General features: G+C 40.2%; 1 protein-coding gene across 1 annotated transcript in view; it reads left to right on the top strand.

Moving 5' to 3' along the window:
• The window catches only part of GLIS3 (GLIS family zinc finger 3), a 539,325-nt gene that overhangs the window by 199,115 nt on the left and 318,489 nt on the right, over positions 1-21,721 (top strand). Inside the window, exon 4 of the mRNA XM_067041595.1 lies at positions 3,052-4,171. Coding sequence (XP_066897696.1) covers positions 3,052-4,171 — 1,120 coding nt within the window. The remainder of the gene's footprint in view (positions 1-3,051; positions 4,172-21,721) is intronic.

Consider the following 21,721-nt stretch of genomic DNA (forward strand, 5'->3'; position numbering starts at 1 on the left):
GCATGGACCACATGTGGGGTATGTTGTGGGGAAAACAATGGAGGATGTATGTGATCCACCTAGGTGACTGCCTATCAAATGCTGCTTTATTTGTACTTCTTTAAGGAGTTTTGGTCGTTTTTTTGGTGTCAGTGGGAGGAATTTCACAGAACCTTGGTTTTTGTTTTTGTTTTTTTGTGGTATGCGGGCCTCTCACTGTTGTGGCCTCTCCCGTTGCGGAGCACAGGCTCCGGACGTGCAGGCTCAGCGGCCATGGATCACGGGCCCAGCTGCTCCACGGCATGTGGGATCTTCCCAGACCGGGGCACGAACCCGTGTCCCCTGCATCGGCAGGCAGATTCTCAAACCACTGTGCCATCAGGGAAGCCCCAGAACCTTGGTTTTATTCTCTGTAAAACAGAGGTTATTTAAACAATCCAATTTACTTACTTCACAGGCTGTATTAAATGAAATAATACAAAGGGAAAATACTTCATAAGTTAAAAATGATGGCTATCATTATATTGATTGATTACTCACCTTAATCAACATTTTTTTGGAAAACTTTAACACTCTGGTGGGTACTGGCAAAGATAAAAATGACCCCTTTTTTTGGGAGGACTTTGAATTTTATTGAGGTAACACCCACAGGTGCTTGAAGTTAGCTATGTTTAAGGCTCAGTACAGACAGTATATAATTTTTCTGGAAGAGGACTTTTACTGAGAGCTACTATCTTTGGGGCAGGTTTCATGGATTAGAACTTTGAAATATTAAAAGATCTGGGTAATTGCTCAGAAGGGAGGTGGGCTGCTAGGCAAAGGCCATTTGTTGGAAATTTTGTTCTTATTAGGTGTTTAAGATAGAAGAGAGTTCTACATTCATATAACTGCCTTAGTGAATAGAACATAGAATTTGCTTTCTGAAAAATTATGATAACTGTCTTAGAAAACTGAGATGTCCAAGGAGTTAAGGAATGTGCCTGCATGGGGTTATGTTCAAATTTAAATCGAACTATACTTTAGGTGTATTTTGAGAAAAATAAGAAACATCTCTTGACAATGGAACAAATGAACATGTCTCACTCACTATAGGCAGCCCTCAAACCAAATAATATAATTTCAAATGCAAAGTATAAACAGATGGGTAAAATACTTTCTGCCTGCCATTCACTGCTTAAAAATCTGAAATCCTCCAGTATGACAGTGACCAGGCCAATGCACCATTTGAGAATGTTATATAAACCATCTCAACCTCAGGGTGTAAAGCAAAGTCCGTTGTCTTTGCCTCATATATGACACGACTACTGATTTGACTTGGGTCAGAAGGCAATTCTGTATCTCCCTGGGGAAGGGACCAAAAGGCCCTTGACATCCTATCACCAGGAGCCTTCAGCTGAGCTCTGCAGGGAGAGCTACAAGCTGCAGGTATGCTGGGAAAATAATTGAAAGTGTCCATGGGGAATTAAAAAACAGATGGTTCAGAAACCATCTGGGGCTTGCAGAAGGACTTCAGTCCAAATATAAGGATCTGGACAGAGGAAAAGAAATCTGTGTCAAGGGCAACTGGATGTAAATTCCTGCTGTGTTTGTCATCGGTAAACATTACTTCACTCGATGGAAACACCACATCGACAACCGTGTTATCTACCACCTTATACTGTGCATTTTGGAGCCGAGATGTTTTCTTGTTAATTTCTCATGCTTGTAGGAAACAGTGTTCCTGGCTTCCATTTTGTGAAAAGAAGTAAGAGGAACAGATGGGATGAGAATGCTTCTGTTTTTCCCTCAGTTCTTTTGCAACAGGTTGCTGTATAACAGCTGGAAGTAGTAAATGGGTTCATTCTGGGAAGATAGACATTCTATACAATATTTTATTTAAAATTTTTTGCCAGAAAAAAGATCTCTGTAGAAAGCCAGTGCAAGTACATATAAAAAAGTCAGGTTTTTCTGATATACACTATTATGAGTTGGGAGTACAGTGAATTATGAATTATGTCCAGCCTCTTTGTGACAAATTTTCCATCCAAAGGGCATAGCTTTTCTCTTCAATGATTTTTAAGGCAATGATGTCATAGTAAAGCAAAATGAATTTTAAAGTGGCCAGACTACATTACAAAGCATTCTGTTACTCAGCTAATTGTTGTGACACGTGAGGCATGTTTTGTAAAGGGTAAGAAGGACAGGAGAGGAATTGTTGCAAAAGTGAAGTACTTAAAGCAAATGCTTTGCTCTCAGTCCAAATGTGCTCTGATTCAAAGACAACAGTTCATGGTAGATCCAAAACTAGCAGGTGTGATTAAACTTGGCACAGCCCAAATGCAAAATTCCAAATATGACTTGATTTCAGGCTGTCACTCCCATATATATTACAGCTGTATTTTATATATATTTTATTTCTGGGGCAATTTGATGTAGTGACTGAGTACTTATAGTGTGAATTGCTGTCTTTTATAAAACATTTAAAATTCCTTAATATCAGTGAAATAAACTTGTGAAATTATTATTAGGTCCCCTGGATGGCTTTGAGGATTTACTTTTTTTTTTCTTTTCATATTAAGCATAGGTTTATGTTTTACCTCACCAAACAGATTTCACTCAAAGTCTGGGACTCTGTTTAGACTTGTGTTCCCTGCGATGCCTATTTGTAGTGTGCTGCACACAGTAGATGCTTAATAAATACTTGTTTATTTGGTTTGCCATAACAAGCTTCAATAACTATTCCTAGGCCTCTAATTTTTTCCCTGTATTAAAAAAAGATATTTAAAAAATAAAGCAAAGACTATTTATTATCATTTAAAGTATTAAGATTATTTGTAACAGTAGATCTTTTTGTTTTATTATTCCAGTGAGCATTAGCTTTTATTGTTCTTCTTGGTAAAATGTTATTTACCTGGAACTAAAAGCCTTGGGTTTTATCTTAGCCAAAGAATGTGTGTTTAGCCCAGAATGTAATTAGGGGAAATACTTAAGGGATTGTCAATGCAATGTTCTTTTAGCTCTTAGGCAATCCATATCCTGCTAAAATGTTTGTCTTTTCTCCCCCCCCCCCTTGCCTTCTGGCTGCTGTTCCAGGTCCCTTATTTCGCGTGAGTCTTTGGCATCCTCAACTTTGAGTCTGACAGAAAGTCAGTCAGCCTTGAGCGTGAAACAAGAGTGGTCTTACGGCTACAGGGCTCTCCCTTCGCTCTCCTCCAACCACAGCTCTCAGAATGGCATTGATCTAGGGGACCTCCTCAGCCTTCCTCCTGGGACAGCCATGCCCAGCAACAGTGTCTCTAACTCATTGCCATCCTACCTGTTCGGGATGGAAAATAGCCACTCTCCTTACCCTAGTCCCCGGCACTCTTCAGCGAGGTCCCACTCGGCCCGCTCCAAGAAGAGAGCACTGTCCTTGTCCCCATTGTCCGATGGCATTGGGATAGACTTCAATACCATCATCCGCACCTCGCCCACGTCCTTGGTCGCCTACATCAACGGGTCGAGGTCTTCCCCGGCCAACATGTCCCCACAGCCAGAGGTCTATGGGCACTTCCTGGGGGTGCGCGGCAGCTGTATCCCCCAGCCATGCTCGGTACCAAACAGCCAGAAGGGCGTGCGGGTGGCCAGCGGCGGCCTGGCTCTTCCAGCCTACGACGAGGACAGCGTGCTGGAGTATGAGCGCATGCAGCAGCTGGAGCACGGCGGCCTGCAGCCTGGCCTGGTCAACAACATGGTGGTGCAGCACGGCCTGCTGGATTCTGACGGCCAGCCGGCGGGCCTGCTAAAGACGGAGCGCCTGGATGACTTCCCGGGCGGCGCCCTGGACTTGCCCCCGGCACCCCCTCTGCCTCCTCTGCCACGTCCGCCCCAAGGCCCCCCGCCCCCCTACCACGCCCACCCGCACCTGCATCACCCAGAGCTCGTCCACCACACCCAACCGCTGGCCCTGCCTCAGGCCGCCCTGGAGGAGGATGGGGAGATGGAAGACGTTGGGGGCAAGCACTGCTGTCGCTGGATCGACTGCAGCGCCTTGTACGACCAGCAGGAGGAACTTGTGCGGCACATCGAGAAGGTTCACATAGATCAGCGCAAAGGGGAAGACTTCACTTGTTTCTGGGCCGGTTGTCCTCGAAGGTACAAGCCATTCAATGCCCGCTATAAACTGCTGATCCACATGAGAGTCCACTCGGGGGAGAAGCCCAACAAGTGTTCGGTGAGTCTCCTAAAGCCCACGGGAGTTCATTGAAGGTGTATGTGGTTTAACAAACGCTGCCACAAGTTAGGCGGCATTTTCTTCTTTTATGGAGTTCGGATGCTGGGGGTCTAGGTATCCATGAGATTTGACTCCTCTTCAGCCTGAGAAAGGGGAAGTTTTCTTTAATTATTAGTGGCTGGGGTATATCTCCACTTCTAGATTCTCTTCTGCAGATGTACATATCAGGGGAGGTTCACACTGCCACACTGTCCAAAGTCTTGGAAAATTGATTCCCACCAGGCACCAACTTGAAGTTGCTGAAATGTGCAGGGCAGAGGAACACACACTGCACCACCAGCAAGCTTTAGCTCTTTTCCAAAGTAAATATTCAGTGATTTTCCCTTCCCTCCAATAACTGGGTGAGTGTTAGGGTTAGAGGGGTGGTTCTGATATTTGGAAGGGAACTCACACTTAGCAACTTGGCTAGCAAAAATGTTGCTGCATACACCCACACGCCTGCACACTGCACCCTCCAAGGTTGTAAGACTAGTTAATGATTTATAGCCAGCATGAAAACACTCAGGGTTACCACAGGAGCAGAGTCTTACTGGATCTCACTGAACTTTAAGGAGAGGGAGTTTGGTGGAAAATGTATAAGGAGAAAGAACCCAGAGGGGACTGTGTTTTTGGTGTTGAAGGAAGCGGGCATGGGTCTCTTTCTCCCCACTTCCCCCTTTCACAACATCAATCCTGGAACTATCTCTGTTTCTTGGCAGAATTTACTGTTTTTGAATAATATGACCCTTAGATGGTTGCACAAACATTTCACACCTAACAGAAACCCTCAGGGTTTACAAGCAGGACATCACCCTTGGGATCCCAGGGTGGCTTTGCACAATCTCAGACAGCTCGCTTAACTCTTGGAAAAAGAAGAGCATGTGTTTTATATTAGCTTAGATGGACAGGAATAGTTCTTGTAGAGTTCAGAATCTGAGAATTTTAGGTATTCCCTGGATATTGAATATGCTACAAGTCACTAAATGTGTAATATATATATATATATATATATATATATATATATATATATATATATATATATATATATATATCATTTGGAAAAGGAACTTATTTAGATGGTCGTTCCCCCAGCCAGAGTCCCTTCTGCCAAGTTGTTGGATTCATGTAAAAGCAAACCAAACAGGTGATAGTTGTAAGGCAAATATTAGAAGCGCTTTTTCACCATCCAGTAGGTATTTTTGAAAGAGTTTTAAGAATTTCTGGAGGAATGAGATTGCATTTCTTGTCCTTACATTATGCCCCATGTTATGATTCTTCTTAAGGAAAACTTGAAGCTCATACATTGTAAGAATGCCAGGTTATATGACTGAAAAGAATAATTACATTCCAGCCAACAAAACCTTACTCTGTCAGTAAGGTTCTGCATTAAAAATGCCAGAAAGAGACAAGCAATTGAAGGCAATTCCATTTACTCTGTTTGGAACACATCGGCCTATTGCAGGCAAGAAAGACATTCAGTCTCTGAAGGAAAACAGTCCAGCCTTTTAGTTCTGACTAATCCTGGCTGAAAATAGTTTGCTGGATTTGGCTTTACTGAAATAAACATATAGGGTTGAATTATCCAAAAAAATATTTTTTTTTGCATTGCAAAATTAATTTTTGTGCAAAAGGATTTCCCTATTTTCCCACTATCCCCAGATTTTGAAAAGGCATATAACTATAAAGTTGACTTTTGCTAAAGTGCATGATGACTATTAAAAATAGAAATACTTCAGTGAAAGAATTAGCTGAGAGGTGAATGTTTGCAGGCGTCTGCATAGCTTTTCATGGTATTATTCAAGATGGGTATGGGAGGTGATTTTTCTCTCTCCCCTAGTCTGCCTACTCCCCATTTCTAGATGGAATCTTTGCAAAATTTAGATTGCTAGATTTAATAGCATATCAAATCTAGACCCACAAAGCATTAAATCACATGTTATAGTGCAAATGTATTGTACAAAACAGGGTTTCTTAGGGTCTGACTAATGCTGCAGTTCTTGCCTTGGGACTGTATATTTTTAGCAGGAATATAAAACGTACATATCATGAGCATCGTGTCTTGTGAAAACTGTTATGTTGCTCCCTGTCATCTGCTTGATTTGTAGGGTTGTAGCTAACTGGCAGCAAATAATTTTGCTCTGAAAGTTTAGCAGTCCTCTCAAGTTGTAGCCCATGGAGAAAAGACATTGTGCTTAACGTGGATGCGCATCTGAAAAAGATGCATTTTTCTGCCTCTTGCAAAACCAGTCTTTACACTCTTGGAATCCAGACACAAAGAACTATTAAAACTGAACAGTTTCATCTCTCACTTTTTTTTAGAAACTGATGGTAGTTGATTCAAAGCTCAAGATCCTTGCCAAGTAAAATGACCACATTCTTCTTTTGGAAACATGAAGTGATCTTTGGGTTTTTGTGGCTGTGTCACATGCTGCAAAGGCTAGGAGCAGTTTAAATTATAAGACCCTGTCCACTTTTGTTTTACGTATGTTTAACTGCTATTAATTTTCTGTGGACCATAGTTAGAGTTAGTTATCATTTTCACTCACTTAGCTTATTGACCCAAGAAAGATGTGATGACCCAATTGTGTTTGGTGACCATGACTACAGGCAGCACAATGAGCTTCTGGAAGTCATGTGAAAAGGAGGATGTGTGAAAGGGCTATTCAGTGACAGCTTGCTTACAGTAAGAGGCTACCACTGGTGTCCTCCCTTGATGCCAAATTCCATCTCATGCATGGGAGAACACATTCTCAGAGTCTCTGACTGTAACTCCTCAGCCTTACCCAGAACTCTGGGATTCAGGTCTCTCAGGACTTTAGGTGGCAGAACTGGGGGAGGATTGTTAATTTATTATTTGGTTAACTTACTGGAAGGAGAGAATGGTTTCTTTTCCCTTTCCCACCCAAACAACTCCACCCTTCTGTAGATCTCATTCTTACTGCTTCTGTGGAGAGCCAAACCAGCTGCTCGCTTTCCGCTCTTGGCCTTGATTACAGAGATATTCCCAGCCGTCGGCAAAGGCCTTGAGAAGTAAAGGCCCCAGCAGGCAGACAGATGGACCTCAGTTAAATCAGAAACTGGAATATGGCAATATTATATTAAAAACACCCGAGTCCATTCACTTCTATCTACTAATAAAACAATTTGTAGGTGCCAGATCATTCTATTTAGACCTTCCTGAGGTTAGACCAACCTCAACATTGATGAATCTCAGAATTATCAAAACTTTTGAGCATTCCCAGGTATAACTTTGCTGAATTCTATTATGTTTTTCTGAGATGATAAGGTTTCAAATTCTCAAGTCAGAGCAAGGAATGGAGCCTTATAATTAGTTTCTTTCCCAACCCCTGTTTCATGTTCCTAAAAGGACAACGTAAAGAATAGCCCCAAACTGTAGATGTACACTAACCATCCCTAACAGTAGCCATAGTAAGTGTTCCAACTGAGTGCACACTGAGAATGTTTTTACCGTAATAGGTCTTTTTGCCATTAAGTTGAAGAGTGTACAGCACCTTGGTAGCGTTCCCAGGAAGGTGTGCTCTGAATGAGATCAGACACACTCTGTCGGCCGGTACTTCTCATGAGAAAGCCTATCTGATCAGGTCAGAGAGAGCAAAGGGACAGGGTTCCCGTTGCCGGATTAGAAACACTGACCCTGGCCTTTGGGCACGAAAGAAAGCAGTTGGGCTGGGACGTTAGGGAGTGTTAATAAGGGAATTAGGAGGAATGTGGATCACCACTTAAATTTTGCTTATTTTTCCTGGATGACTTTTATCCAATAGCAAAAAGGAATTTTGTAAAACTTTTACCCACCCACAGATTTTCACAAAAATGTCACTGACCAAAGACAGCTTTGAATCTTGTATGAATTGACTCATTTCTCCACAGACATTTTGCCTGGCAAAATGCAGAGTATTTGCTTTGGCTTGACTATTGGGCCGTTTGCTTTTTAAGTAACATTGGATTATAGAATACAAGAAGATAAATACAGAGCTGGGGCCATGTCCCCATTCCTCTTTTATGGCCTGATTTATGGGTTATGGGCCAGCTTTAGCCAGGTAAGACATTTCTTGAGGAAAAGTAAATTCATTGTAAAATGCGGAAGAAGGCTTTTTTTTTTTTCCACATCCTTTATTTTATTATTTTGATAAGACTTGGCATTGATGTGGTGACCACAATTACCTGAATAGAAGGGACCTCAGGAAAATATCATCTAAGCATAATTATTAGTTATCACTCCACAATCTTCATATTGGCAACAATTAATAAGTTCTCATAATGTCAAGTATTGGAGGGTATGGAGAAGGGAATGTTTTAACATTGTTAGAGTAAATTAGTGTAACCACTTTGGAAAAAATTTTGAGAATATCTAGCAAACATGAAGATGAGCATATCCAACAAAACCATGTCTAAGTGTCTATCCTAGAGCAACTCTTGGTGGCAAGAAGACATGCCTTTGTTTTTTTGGTTTTTTTTTTTATAGATTTATTTATTTTATTTTTGGCTGCGTTGGGTCTTCAGTTGCTGCAAGCAGAGGCTACTCTTTGTTGCGGTGCGTGGGCTTCTCATTGCGGTGGCTTCTCTTGTTGAGGAGCACAGGCTCTAGGTATGCAGGCTTCAGTAGTTGTGGCACCCGGGCTCAGTAGTTGTGGCTCATGGGCTCTAGAGCCCAGGCTCAGTAGTTGTGGCACATGGGCTTAGTTGCTCTGCAGCATGTGGGATCTTCCCGGACCAGGGCTCAAACCCATGTCCCCTGCATTGGCAGGCAGATTCTTAACCACTGTGCCACCAGGGAAGTCCCCATGCCTCTGTTTTAAAAAATATATATAAATAACCTCTCTGTCCATAGGTAAGGTAAGTCAACAAACTGTGGTTTATTCCTAATGAAATAATATAAAGGAATTTAAAATTAAGAAGCTATATGTAAATCGATATATCTATAGATTGATAGATAACAACGTGGATAAATAACAATGTTGAATGAAACAATTACATGCAAAAGGGTATATACAGTGTAATATAATTTACGTATATTTAAACACATACTAAGGAGTATTATACAGTTGTTGTAGATACATAATTACTTGGTTAAACAATAAAATCATTTAGGCAGGATAACCTTAGGATAGTGGATACTTCTAGAGATGAAAGAAATAGGAAGATATGGGATGTAGGGATTTTGCTTTATCTTTTATCCAAAGAGGGAGAGAAATGAAACAAATATGGCAGAATATTAAAATGTTTGGTGGTGGCAATACAGCTGTCATAGGTATCTTATAATATTTTCTATGCTTTGCTGCCTGTTTGAAATATTTTGTAACTATAAGTATATATTTTTATCCAAAAAGAAAAGAAAAGAAAATCAATGAGTATAACACTCTTAACTCTCTTCCACACATACCAGTTTTTCAGATAGGAGAAAAAAGCCTAGGGAAATTAAACGATTTTTCTAAGACTAGAAAGTTGTTTGGCCATTGCCTACTTACTCCAAAGAGGTGGTTTTCCACCTTGGCTGACATTGGAATTGCCTGAAAAGATTTATAAAATACCCATACCTGGGTCCTACTCCCAGAATCTGTGATGTAATTGGTGGGGTGTGTAGCTTTCCAGGTGATTCTAAAGTGCAGAAGGGTGAGAACTAGTGCTCTAAAAGTTTCCACATTCTGACAGTGAACTCTAGATAGATGAAAGCCTAACTTGTCATTTCAGTTAAGGCGTAGGGAGGCACTATTTAGTAGCAAGTACATTTTCATTATCATCGGTGTCCTGACAATGATTAGGGTAATTTCATGTTCCCTTGGAATAAAATTCAAGACAAGGGATAAGAAGATAACAGAGCAACGCTGGTAGTGGCAGAAGGCTTTCAACTGAGTGTCCATTTCATATGCAGAGTATTCTCTGTCTACAATTAATAGTCAAAGGTTGGGATGAGACTGTGCTGAGTAATGAATGTCATTGCCACCTCCTTGCCTCTTGAGTTAAAAGTGGAACTGACAAATCTGTCACATTGCTCCCATTTTTAAAGGTAAAATAGAGTGTTTCCCCTAACAACTACAATGCAGCCTTCTGCTTTTAATATAAAATGATCTTCAAAACATTTTTGCTACTATGGATGTTTCTGAAGAGTTGGTAAATTACTAAAATATTGAATTTTCCCTTTTATCAAATCTGCCTGATGTGATTAAATAAATAAAATTAACATTAATATCCTCTTTGTCTCTTGAGGCTGAAACACCACCAGTGAAACATCTGGTAAAGATCAGAGAGAGCGTAGCTTCCAAATCATATCCCACAAGGCATCAGTCTGTCAAATATTTAATGCAAGCTCAGTGATTTTAAAAAGATACAACTAAATCACAAGATTTTTTTTCCCATCGATTTTACATAAGAAAGAGATGCCACCATATTTATCTGTGTATAGACATATCCAACATAGTGTAGACATATATATGTCACTATAAATTACAAACCCGTTAGTATAGGTAAAAACAAAACCACAGAGATTCTCATTAGATGGGGCATTGGCCACAGTTTATAAGGCGTCTGTCAAATTGGATTTTACATCCCAAAACACAGTTTAGAAACCTTCCATTTGGTAGTGGTTTAATTTTATTTCCCTTTAGAAGGCATTTAATCCACTTTACCTGAGGAACTGGCCTTTCATGAACTTTGTCTTGAAAATAAATTCATAGCAGATTTGGGCAAACGTTTCATAGCAAATCGTGGTTTATGTTTCTTTGCCCGGCACTTCTAGGATTAATGAAAAACAATAGATAATGAGAGATACTTTAAGAGGCTGAATACTTGAGGCTTTATCTTCATTAAGCAAAATCATTAACTACATGACAGTTAATGTTCCTTTTAGTTCATATTTGTTTTGTGGTTTTTCTCTAATTTCATGCCCTGAAATAATGTTTTTAAAATTACAAAAAATTATGGTAATATTTTCCTAAGTGATCTGATTAAGGGAATATATTTCAGATCTCCTGAGGTTTGTTCATATGTAGATTTTATTTGATTTATGTTTATTTTTTTATCTTTATTGGAGTATAATTGCTTTACAATGGTGTGTTAGTTTCTACTGTGTAACAAAGTGAATCAGCTGTATGTATACATTTATCCCCATATCCGCTCCCTCTTGCATCTCCCTCCCACCCTCACTATCCCACCCCTCTAGGTGGACACAAAGCACCCAGCTGATCTCCCTGTGCTATGCGGCTGCTTCCCACTAGCTATCTATTTTACATTTGGTAGTGTATATATGTCTCTGCCATTCTCTCATATATGTCCATGCCATTCTCTCACTTCATCCCAGCTTACCCTTCCCCCTCCCCATGTCCTCAAGTCCATTCTCTACGTCTACGTCTATGTCTTTATTCCTGTCCTGCCCCTAGTAGGTTCATCAGAAACTTTTTTTTTTTTTTTAAGATTCCATATATATATGTTAGCATACGGTATTTGTTTTTCTCTTTCTGACTTACTTCACTCTGCATGACAGTTTCTAGTCCATCCGCCTCTCTACAAATAACTCAATTTTGTTTCTTTTTATGGCTGAGTAATATTCCATTGTATGTATATGCCACATCTTCTTTATCCATTCATCTGTCAGTGGATACTTAGGTTGCTTCCATGTCCTGGCTATTGTAAATAGTGCTGCAAGGAACATTGTGGTACATGACTCTTTTTGAATTATGGTTTTCTCAGGGTATATGCCCAGTAGTGGGATTCCTGGGTCATATGGTAGTTCTATCTTTAGTTTTTTAAGGAACCTCCATACTGTTCTTCATAGTGGCTGTACAAATTTACATTCCCACCAACAGTGCAAGCGGGCTCCCTCTTCTCCACACCCTCTCCAGCATTTATTGTTTCTAGATTTTTTGATGATGGCCATTCTGACTGATGTGAGATGATGCCTCATTGTAGTTTTGATTTGCATTTCTCTAATAATTAGTGATCTTGAGCATCCTTCATATGTAGATTTTAAAACATATTTTTCTTAGTTCATTCTGCATCAGTGTGGAAAATTAGTTTGGCGATTTATTAGAAATGTCTTTTGTGACCTTTGGAATATTTCTTGATTACATTTGCTCTGAGTGGTCGTGTTGACATCCACAAATGGAATTCAAGTATGTAGAGTGAAAGACCACATTTATTTTTCCACAAAGGAGGTAGTCTGATTCTCTTTGATCTTTCAGAAGTGTTTTCTTCATGCTCTGGGTAGAACGATGTGGAAAAGTGATGTTGTTTTTTTTTTTTTTTTTTTTCTGGGCAGATTTATTAGTTTCTACTGTAATTACTGAGTCAGGGCTTCTGGACTATCAATAAGACAATGAATGTTGTAACCCTGGGTGGTGGATGTGTGGCTGGCAAACACACAACCTGGGTGGGCAGGCTCGATTTCCCCTTGGCTTGAACTGTGGGCAGCCTCAACCAGAGGGGAGATTGGTTGGTTTAGTGGGTGTCATCACTTATATGGGAGGTTGGTATAGATAGGAATTTGATGAGAAAATGGAATGAAACCTGTGTGTTCTTATTTTGCAGCATAGTATTTATATTTATTTTCTTGGTCCATGGATGCTGGATTTGAGTACAGAGAATAACTAATAATTTTGAATTTTGAAGACTTTAAAAAATGGTTAATTTGAAAAGTAACTGAGAAACTGGAAAATGAGATGACCTAGTTCTGGGCAGGCAGGGGCAATGTGCATGAGTACTTACACCATGCTCCAAACTTAGGGTGAACATATATTTTATTGTTCAAATTGGGACAATTTTGAGAGTGAAAGGGGTTCTCTTTCCCTGGAATATCTGTGTAAACCAGGCTTATCCTAGGAAAACCAGGATGTGTAGTTGTCCTGCCCAAATAGTATATGCAGGGACTTCCCTGGCAGTCCAGCGGTTAAGACACCATGCTTCCACTGCAGGGGCCATGGGTTTGATCCTTGGTCGGGGAACTAACGTCCCTCATGCTGCGTGGTGTGGCCAAAAAAGTAGAAAAAAACACAAAAAACCAAACAGTATTTTCACTGATGTGTCCAACAAATCAACGCATGCTCATTCATTCATTTGATCACTGAGTTCAAGCCATGTGCCATGCCCTGTCCTGGAAGCTGGGGATGAGTAGGTATGGAAATAAATGGGACATCTTTTGAGGCGATCACTATCTTCTAGCAGTGACAGCTGTGAAAATAGTTATTTACACAGTAATGAAACAAGGGCTATGATATAGGTCTATGCAGATTGTTTTAATGGGAAAACGGGAAGAAGCTTCCAGCTCTGTAGAGTCTTAGAGGAGGTGACTGCATCTTAAAAGAAGACAGTGATTCTTGCAGAGAAAAAGAAGGAAGCCATTTAAATGGAGCACCACAATATGTGATAACAAAGGGGTATGAAAGAGTCCAGGAAAGAAACAGTTCCTACATAGTTCGATGGTCCAAGACTAGGTAGAAGTGTGAAGGGAGGCTGGAAATTCACCTTGGGCCAATAACAAAGGACTTTTACTATCAAACAGGGATAATATTTTGAAAATTAGAAAGAATTACACACCTAGTTAATACAAATGCAAATTCAGTTAAAACAAAAAAATTCTTAGGAGGCAGCATCACTAAGGAAGTAAGCACAGTGCTTTAGTGCATGTGAAATGAAACTCTGACGTCCCCCAAACCATCTCATTGTCTCTTAAAGTTTATAGTTTCATTCTCCATTGAAATGTATCTCTTGACAGCTATAATATGAAACACAAATTTTTCTTATGCCAAGTGATCAGCCAGGGAAACACATAAATGGAGACAAACATAAAAATATTTTCTGTGGTGGGCTTTAAAGAAAATTAAAAGCCCGAGGAAGACTAGGGACCAAAGGCTATTTGAGCAGTTATGTAGAATGACTAAGATGTGGACAGAGGCTGCATACATTATCCTGTGTATGAGTAGCCTTCTATTCGTTAAATATTTCCTTTTATAATCCGTAAAGGAGTGAAGTTCTGTTAAGCAAAGGTTGGACTGGTACTCGTCATGTTGAGCTTGTCAGCCCTTTCCAGACTTCCCCCAACCCTCTGACTGCTAAGATTTACTGTGGAATTTTTTTCTTCTCAGACTGAATTAATACAGAGCAGAGCTAAATGTTTGAGATGGTTAGAGGAGTGCACATTAAGTAAATTCTCATCAAAATGGAACCCATTCCTGGTGATTCAATCTGGAACACCTTAGGGCCTCATGCCTCTCTAGATGGGGGAAGGCAGAGTGAAAGCAGAGACTGGCCTTTTGTTACTTGAGCTTCCTGCTCTAGAAGCACTCACCTCACCTGGGGCTTGAGCCTCCCAATGTTGGGCCATTTGCCTGTGTGACCAGAGAGCACAGCCTGGAGCCAACATCAGTAGACGTAGGTGTTCAGAGTGCTCTAGATAAGGCATCTGACTGGTCCTTAACATTTACAATGCAGCATCTCAGGCTTGTATTTATAAAACAATTTCTTTTTTGTGTTTTAGCATGCTTATTTGAAAATGCTTTAAGTTTTAAGTTGGGAAAGCTCATCCTTTGATGAGAAATATTGCTACAACTAAACTCTTTCTCTGCCACTTCTGTCTCCCATTCCCAGTCAGTTTCTAGTGTGAAACCACCAAATGGTGCTTTGTCAGCCAAGAGAATGGATTTGGAGGTGGAAGAGCAGTTGTAATGAAGGGAAAATGGGGGACCCCACCTTAAAAAATTTCTGAAATGGATATTTGTCTTCCATTACATTTGTGGTAACTCTTATTGTCGCCTTCCCTCAGAATTTCCATGCTGCCTTAGGGCCCGTGCTTTTTGCTCCTTGTTTTTTCCCTCCATCTATTCATGGCTTACTTTTGGGAAAAAGTTCAGCAAAGGTAAAATTCATACATATAAATGGCGAATGACTGAGAAAAGATTCAGTGCACTGGCCTTCCCAGGGGTAGTTGCTATTTTCACTAGGAAGAAAGTGTTAGACCTCTCCCTCAGACAGAAACTCATTTAGGGAAATGAGAAGGGAAAGAAAATAATGGTGTTACAAATTCTGAGCTACTAGATTACTTTAATCTTCACCATAGACCTCAGAGTGAAGTAATTTGTGGAGCTTGAGACTCATATTCTCTTCTTTTTAACTCCATGTTTCAACATCATTATCATCTTTGAGTCCTACCCATGGCACCTGGCTCAGTGATTAGAATAACATATAGTATCTCTTAAATATATATACATACATCTCTATTTTTTTACTAACCAATCAACTGATCTATCTATATCTGTGTATATGTATATGTGTGTGTATGTATATATATATATATATATACATACACACACACACGTGTGTGTATGTATACATATATTCTTGGAGTCAGGATGGGTACATGGAGGTTATTATTATTCTATTGTTTCTACTTGTGAGAAGACTTGAAGTTTTCCATAATAAAATGTTAAAAATAAGCAAATAAAGTTTTTGAGTTAACTTTTAGGAAGCAAAAGGACAGTTCGTTCGTTCCCTCCAACACCTCAGAAAATGTTCCCAGCCATTTTTTTCCTTGGGTATCCGGTGTTCTGATCTGAGAGCAAATTAATTTTTTCCATTACTCTTAAAGGTCGCTGAAATAATTTTGCTTAAAAATGAGATGAGAGATACTCTTAAGCAATAACATGACATTTGACAAGGCAAACGATAACAAGGAAGCATTATTGGAGTATGTTAATATAATCTAACTTATGTAATAGACAGCTCCAAATCTTAGTGGCTTGGTACAATAAAGGTTTGTTTCTTATTCATGTTGTAATACAGCTTGCTCCTTATGATTGTACAGTGGCTCAGGAACCTTCAATCTAATAGCTCTGCAATCTGAGTCTAGGGTGAAAGAGCATGTTGAGGATTGTGCAGAAGGTTTGGAAGCTGGATCTGCAAATGACACACTTCACTTCTTCCTGCATCCCATTGGCCCGAACTTAATCACATGACCCCAGCTAACTGCAAGGGAGGTTGGGAAATGTGGTCTTTGTGTGTGCACAGGAGGACATTAAACACAGAATATTGTATCTTCAGCAAGCAACTAGACATCCCTCTCCTGCTTCACCCCTGACCTATCCTGGTTCTCTGTATCCCCTTGAAAAGAAGAAACATTCAAATCTTGATCTTTGAGTTTTTCTTGAGTGGCCACCCTATCTCATCAAAGTGGTTTTGTAAAAGACCATTTCTTTTTTCTTATCAGTTCTGGCTTCTATAACTTGCTTTTCAACTAACTAAATCTTTCCCAGCCCAACCATTTTTTTCTTATTTACTCTCCAAGGATTCCATTGCCATACAGTCACCACTGCTGGGAAAACTCTTGTTATCTCAAGTGAATTACTCAGTTTTTCCCACCTTGTCCAAATTACATGTTCTTGGTGCATAATTCCCCACTGCTCATCATCTTTCTAAGTCATGAGGATGTGTGATGTCTTCATGTCCCACAGGCACTCACCCTTGAGGGAGATCTGCTCATTATCAAGGGCAAGGTCATAAATGAATCACAGAGAGATGCACCATTATGAACAGAAATGTGGTGTGAAGGGCTATTTTACTAAGACCCTGAAACACAATATTCCCCATCTGTTCATAAAGTAACTTATTTGATACACACAGTGTGGTCATAAGTGCTCTTCTATTCTCTGAATGCTTGCTTTTGGTCATGAACTGGCACACACAAAAGGAAAAAATGACAGTGTGCCTCTATGGACACTTTTGGTCCGTTTCCATAAATATATTCAAACAAAATGAAATTGCCTGGCTCTATATAATATGTCCTTTAGTGTGTTTAAGCTTGCAAAATTACCCCCAAGGATGACAAATTGTAAACATCATGCAATACCACAGCCGTGGTTCAAGGCCTGTCTCAGTGTTCTGCCGACATTCACCCTTCCTAGAAACGTTTAAAGTGTTTTAGGAAAACGAAGCTAGGCAAACAAGCTTATCAGGAACGACAATAAAAAAATCATCGATTCTAATTAGGAGGCGTCACATATACAGAAACAAAGCTGCTTTTGTGTAGTGGAAAGTCTATCTGTTCTCTGAAACACATGGAGTGTTTTCCAGTTGCTTTAGATAATCAAGCTGACAAAGTTTCAGGGCCCTGACCTTTTGGCCCATCTCAAGCAATGCAGCTGCACTTGTCGAAACTTGTTGAAGGTGTTGGTGGGAGGTGTGCTGGGATACAAGTTGTTATAAAGGTGACAGTGAGACAGGTGCTATTTTTTCTGAAAGCCCCAAACTACATCATAAATTGAGGTGGGTAGTGTTTAGGTTCTCGAGGCAAGGACTGAGTTTATAGCAATTACCTCTAGTTGTTCCTGTAGCAAGTACTTCTCCCAGCAGCCCAGTGCATTGACCCACCACTGGTGAGGACTCCAGCAACTCCTGGACCCAGGCTGCCTGGGTCAGCCTGATCCTGCTCCATCGTGTGTCCTGGAGAGATCAGCTTTAGATTGTAACCCTGGTTTTGTGCTATGCTCATGGAATGGGGTCTTTATGATGGAACCATGCAAGAAGGAGCTGTATAATCTGAGCAAATAATGGAGAAATCACTCTAATTGCTTACTCCATTGAGGTAGTAAATCAGAATCAACAGCTGTTGTCACTGTCACTTCTCTTGAATTCAGAACTTCAGAAAAATGAATTTCACTAGACAACAGAGTCAGGAACATAGATCATAGTAAATCAATGGACAGTTTAGTTCAATATTAAGAGTACATATTGACCATTTGCAGTGTCAATGATTTATTCTCAAGGAGAAGTTTCATAGAAGACGTTTCTAGTTGCTTGATTGTACATTTCCTCTGAAGATTGGCTTGCTAATTACCATCAGTGAGTAATAGGGGTTGCCCCACCCTGAAAAATAAAGCCCATTGTGTTCTGAAGGAATGATGCTGCCAAGTGTCTTGACAGGCTCCTGCTGCACTTGTCAAACAGCTGTGCCTGGGTGTGAAATTTTGAAGTTGGATTCTCACTTAGCCAAGATTAGAATAGGTTTAATTGAAGGTGTCTGAAACGGGGTACAATTTAAAATTCTTAAATACAGAATTCACGCATTTCTAAAAAACATTATACTGATCATTTCTAAATTATCTGGTTTCCGCCTTCATTTTTACTAACATAGATATTCTATAAAATTCACATGATCATAATATAAAAGAAAATTATCTTAATATGGAAAATGTAAAGTTATTTGTATAATTTTTTTTCACTTAAAGATCTTTAAATATTTGGTTTATGTTTACATTTTAATACTGAGTCATTCCTCTATTTGCAGATGTGCGTGCTCTCAGTGGTCTCTAAAAGTGATCCACAGGTGTAAGACAAAAAGGTCTCTGATGACTATCTCTATTTCATTCATTCAACTATTGAGCAATTGAGCAACTATTTCATAACAACCACTCTTCTAGGCCCTGGGGATATAGCAGTGAACAGATCAGACCCCAAACTCCCTGTTCTCTTGGAGCTCTAGAGGGAAGGATAGTAAAATGCAGATACTTGGGGGAAGAAGGTTTCAGACAAAGAGAACAGCAAGTGTAAAGGCCTTGAGGCAGTAGTGTTGGCCTGGTTTGTTCTAGAAACATCAAGGAGTCCAGGGTGGCTGGAGTAGAGTGAACAAGGATGAAAGAGAAGAGGAATTCAGGGAAAAAATGGGGTCTAGATTGTTTAGGGCTGGTAGTCCATGAAAGGATGGTTTTGAGTAGAGGGATGACATGATTTATATTATGTTTTTATATAATTGTTGAATGCTGTCTGGAGTGTACATTGAAGAGGAACTAGGAATAGAAGCAGGAAGACCAAGCCTCCGTAACTGGGATCATTGCAGTAACCTTCTTTCTGGTCTTCCTGCTCATGTCCAGAGGTAGAAGTTAGGATAATCAATTGAGTTCTGGCTATATAAAGATAGCCAGAACTCAGTTGCCAGAATTTCTCAATGGATTGGATATGGGATGTGGGAGACAGAAGTGTCAGCTGTGACCCCAGGGTTTGGAGTCTGGGAGGATGGGAGTTACCTTTAACTGACTGTGGGAGGTTTGGGGAGAAAACAGAGAGTTTGGTTTTATTTTTATTCATTTTTAAAAATTTATTTATTTTATTTACTTATTTTGGGCTGCACTGGGTCTTCGTTGCCGTGCGCGGGCTTTCTCTAGCTGCGGAGAGCGGGGGCAACTCCTTGCCATGGTGCGCGGGCCTCCCACTGCGGTGTCCATCCCTGCTGTGGAGCACGGGCTCCAGAGCACAGGCTCAGTAGCTGTGGCACATGGGCTCAGCAGTTATGGCTCACGGGCTCTAGAGCGCAGGCTCAGCAATTGTGGCACATGGGCCCAGTTGCTCTGCGGCATGTGGGATCTTCTTGGACCAGGGCTCGAACCTGTGTCCCCTGCATTGGCAGGTGGACTCCCAACCACTGTGCCACCAGGGAAGCCCAGAGTTTGGTTTTAGACTTGTTAAGTTTGAGGAGCCTGTGGTGTGAGTCCCAGAGTGAGTCTGGAGATCAGGGAAGTCTAGACTGATACTATTTTGGGGTTACCTATGTATAGATAGTATTCAGGGTTATGAGATTGGCTGACCTGATTGAAAGTGAAATAAGTAGAGTCATGAAAAAATTGGTGTCTGTATTCTGAATTCGATGAGGGGTGGGTGAAAGGAGAGATGAATTATAGGAGTCAAGTCCTCTTTCCCAAACAGCTTGTATCTCGTTTGCCCTGCTTTGTTGTGTTGCCCTGACCCTACCTTCTGTATATCTAGGAGAATTTCAAGGTGCCATTGAAGAGTAAAAGATAGGGTTGAAGAGGCTGGTTCAAGTTGGATCGCCATTGACATACCTGTATTTCTGTTTCCAGATCAGAAGATAAGCAGACAGAAAACAAGGAGTACATGATTCAAGAGAATAAATAGATTTCTACCGTCATAGTCTTATGCTCTTGAAATTGGGGGGTTAATAATAGGATCCATATATGTTAGTTTATATAGAACTTAACAATGTATAAGCTCCAAGAAATAGTCTTAAGTCAGTTCTATCATTGAGGTGACATGGAGGTGACAAGGAATCCAGGAACAGATTGGATGACTTATTGGTCAGTTTGTTGAGGGGATTCAAAAAATAATGGGTAATTTTTTTCTCCTTTTCCAACAGTGAGATTCTGAGATTCTGTCATTGAATAAATTAATCTCTCAGTGAATTTGATGGTAGCTTGTGTTCCAGAATTCATGTTCTCAATAGCCTGGCTGATTTCTGCTTAGACAGCCAGCTCCATGAATGTCTCCATAATGTTGATAGGGAGCAATATGAAAGAGCTATGGGTTTGAGGTTTTCAGGGCTTGTACTTGGGTTCATGTTCTAAATGTGTATATTGTGTGAAAGGCTCTGGGATTCTGTTCTTGGCCATTGAAGCCCAATGAGTCTGTGGAAGTAATTTTAATTTTAAGATCACACAATTATATTTCTTCCTACTCTAGAAACAGCTTAATGAAAAACCTTTTGTGTACCATGTATTGGGTTTGTTTATTGTAGATTATGATAGCTAGGGAACAAAACCTTACATTTTAGCTTTTGGAAAATTTTATGATGTTCATGTCTATGGCAATAAAACTTCGTTGGCTCCAACAAGATGCCTCTTTTGTTTGCCTGAAGTGTTATGTCAGGTCTATATTCAGAGAAGGGATAGGGATTTTTTTACATTTATTTTTCCCTTCTGTTTCCTCTCTTCTCCCCCCATTTTCTAGCACCTACTCATTCACTTTATGTTTTCTTTCTATGCAGAGGTTTTGAAGGTGAGTACAAAGAGAAAATGGAGGTTTTAACAGTGCTTAAAATCTGTGTATGTGTTTCCATCCAGTGACTACGAAAGTATATTCAGTGCTTAAAAACAGTGATATATAATATTTAAGTCTATATTTTATAGAGTATATATCTGTTGTAGGGACTGTCTTATATTTTCTAGCAGGGTTTACTGTTCTACTAGTTAGGGCAGGGCTTCACAACCTTACGCTATTGACATTTTGGAGCAGATAACTGTTCGTTGATGAGGGCCTCTCTTGAGCATTGTAGGATGTTTAGCTGCATCCCTGACCTCTACACATTAGATGCTAGTAGCACCCCCTTTATCCCTGGTAGTGACAAAAATATCTCTAGGCATTCTATATGTCTCCTGGGGGGTCAAAATTGCTGCAGGTTGAGAACCGCTGAGCTAGGGGAGTCTGAATTTATCTGCCTTATTCATGTGGAGACAGGGCAGTTATTTTGAGATTACAGTCAGTGCCTGAAATGCAAATATTTGGCTTAAAAAATCTTCACTTGGCATTTCCAAGTGAGAGTTTATGGGAATCTTTCCTTCTCTGGCCTCACCAAGGACCCTGGCCATGGCCTCTGCAACTTCTGATGACCAGTTGATGAAGAAGTAGTCCTTGATGCATTCAGGATTGTAGTAGGGAGGGATGTAAATTGTTCCAAGAACCTACTTGACCTGGAATTGCCTTTTCTTATAGAAATACTGATGT

The sequence above is a fragment of the Kogia breviceps genome, chromosome 8 (assembly GCF_026419965.1).
Source record: "Kogia breviceps isolate mKogBre1 chromosome 8, mKogBre1 haplotype 1, whole genome shotgun sequence".
NCBI classification, from domain to species: Eukaryota; Metazoa; Chordata; class Mammalia; order Artiodactyla; family Physeteridae; genus Kogia; species Kogia breviceps.